Here is a 2,866-nt window from a genome sequence, read left to right as displayed (position 1 = left end):
CACACACACACACACACACACACACACACACACACATATGGACCAACAATGATATAAATAGCTTTTTAAACGCCTGTAATGAACTCAGTAGTGCTTTATATTCCATAAGAATCCAAAGAACAACGCCACTGTGGTCTGACGAGGAAGTTCGTGGCAGATGAAGATGTCAGACTATCACAGATTAGTGTGATAAGAGTAGATAGGCATACAGATTATGAAACAAAAGAGAAGGTCGTGTATCTAGATAGACACAAATGATAATAGTTGTAGATGGTCGTGTATCTAAAGAAGATAAGAGTTGTAGACTTTGAACAGAATACTTATTCAATTTCTCCTTAAATTTATCTATGGTACTGCTCACACCTCAATCTATTTGGTGTATCACTCCATATATGCAAAATCCTGTTGAGGGTAAAGTGCTTGGCCTCATTCGAACCAAAACACTTGCCCACGAGTTTGCATCAATCATTTCGAGCATAATAAGAGGAATCAAACCTTGAGGGACAGTTTTCAATTGAGATTATTCAAGTTTTTGATGATCTTAGATGCCTGTGTTAGATCCTCTCTTAACTTTTTCTTTCCTCAGTTAGATAAACTTATGTTTCTATAGCCTCTTTCTAAGATAAGAGACAAATTCTAATAGTATTTCTTGAATCTTATTTTCCAGGATATTCAAATGACTCGATCACTCTTGAACACTATGAGAATTTTACAGACGAAGCCATCAGGCATTTATCCAAATGGTGTTATTTAAACAACCAATCATCAGTTAAGAACACCAGGTTGGATCAGACAACAAACAACGAATCATCAGTTAACAACACCAGGTTGGATCAGACAGACAGACACACACTTGATAAACAAAAATCGCCTCCAAATGATATATGTCTTAGGGTGTTTCCTGCCTTGTTACGCATTGTGCAAGGGACATCTCATTGACACTGTATTTAGACATGGCATTGGACATCAGGTCACCATACTTGTATTGGTCATTACAATTGTTCATAGAATTTGATGGTTACACCAAACCCTATGAGGTCATCAGTTTGTTGGCAAAGACAATGATCTTACTTTTCTTTCTCTTTCACACACACACACACACACACACACAAATAAGTTTTTTTTGTATAAACTTGACCTCCAAGTCATAATAAGTGACTTTTGACTTTAAAAAAACAGTCCCCTTCCGAGGAAAAGAATTAAGAGGACAAAGTCCAGTTCATAAGATTTCTTTATAGATCTCCAAAGTGAAATTCCTTTCAATGAAGTAGTGGTTTCATGTAATGTCTTCAATGTGTTTGATTTTTCTCCTTGTGTTCTGAAAGCCTTATATCAGAAACGTACCTCCGTATCCTTATATAGAACTTTTCCTATATATCTTTCTTTCACACTTGTTCACACACTTTCCCACGTTTTCATGGTAGTGCCAGGAATAGGTGAAGGAAAGGCTTCATCTGCATACATCCATTCTGTAGCTGTTGTGTGTAATGCAACAATACTTCAGCTCCCTATTCCACAACCAGGTGCCATATTCCCTGGATCAGTCCAATGACAGTAAGTCACCCAAAGTACACCACATTGTTCCAATTTACTCTATCCCGCGCATGTCTTTTACCCTCCTGCATTTTTTTTTTTCACTCCATCTTTTCATCTCCAGTTTGGCTTCCCATAAGGTTCCAAAGTATGAAAAAGAAGCAAATTTCAGTCATTTATTTTCATAAAACAATCAGAACTTCCGTGCAAGGTTAAGCGAAGAGACAGAATGCTGAAATGAGACAAAGTCAGGAAAAATAATGTATTGTGTTTATTGTTCGATCTTGAGCCAGATCATCAGCATCACCCTGAAAAGAAAAAGAGGAAAAAAATAGATAATACCTTAGAATAAACTTACGATATCAATCATAGAAAATAGATACAGCTTACGATATCCTGTTAACTTAATCGCTTTCGATAGACTGTTATCTTAATCATGCATACTCTGTCACAGGTGCAATTTTTTGGAGTTGTCAGTGACCCGAAAGAAATGATATTGCGAAGTGAATGATGATAAATAAACAAAGAAAACAGAACGGAGAAAGATTTTGTGGATAACTGAAAGTCCAATTTCCTCTCTACTCAGATTAATTTACAGTTTGAGAATCTTGTAAGAGCGTTGCATGTGACTTAAGGGAATGGGATCAGAGTCGAGAACCTGACTTAAGTTTAGGGTGTCAGGTTAGGGTGTAGTGCCTGACTTAAAGTGATGGTGAACAAAGATCGATATGAGAGTGGTATAGGGGGAGCTGACCTATGAGGGTTTGACACTGAACCATACTTCTAACTCGTTTAAACTACAGAATATCACATCATGAATTTAAACTCACCTTTATTTACCATAGCCGTATCCACCATATCCACCGCCGTATCCACCATAGCCGTATCCACGGCCTCCATAGCCGTATCCACCATAGCCATATCCACCATATCCTCCATATCCACCGTAGCCAAATCCACCACGACCAAATCCACCACGGCCAAATCCACCATGACCATAGCCACCATAGCCAGGTTCAGGCTCGGGGCTGGCCAGGGCACAGGCCACAAGGAGGAAGACAGACAACACAGCGATCACCTGCAACACAACATGATGGTAGTCAAGTGTTGTTAACATGCAACACAACATGATGGTAGTCAAGTGTTGTTAACCAGCAACACAACATGATGGTAGTCAAGTGTTGTTAACCAGCAACACAACATGATGGTAGTCAAGTGTTGTTAACTAGCAATACAGTGAAGTTCTTAGATCATAACAAACACTGGGTAGAGACTCACAGTCTTATACATGGTGATGTTGATGTCTTGAGTCAGACTGAGTGTTGAGAGGCAA

The 2,866-nt window shown here is 38.7% G+C and overlaps 1 protein-coding gene across 1 annotated transcript; it reads right to left on the bottom strand.

Moving 5' to 3' along the window:
* Positions 1-1,695: 1,695 nt before the first annotated feature.
* LOC139761545 (uncharacterized) lies at positions 1,696-2,866 on the bottom strand. The gene is made up of 3 exons (XM_071685809.1): positions 2,812-2,866; positions 2,364-2,611; positions 1,696-1,841 (listed from the first exon to the last, which is right to left on the bottom strand). The coding sequence occupies exons 1-2, from the start codon at positions 2,821-2,823 to the stop codon at positions 2,366-2,368; spliced, it is 258 nt and encodes an 85-aa protein (XP_071541910.1). The 5' UTR covers positions 2,824-2,866; the 3' UTR covers positions 1,696-1,841; positions 2,364-2,365.

The sequence above is a fragment of the Panulirus ornatus genome, chromosome 40 (assembly GCF_036320965.1).
Source record: "Panulirus ornatus isolate Po-2019 chromosome 40, ASM3632096v1, whole genome shotgun sequence".
Taxonomy (NCBI): Eukaryota; Metazoa; Arthropoda; class Malacostraca; order Decapoda; family Palinuridae; genus Panulirus; species Panulirus ornatus.
This window is presented reverse-complemented; position numbering and strand designations above follow the sequence as displayed.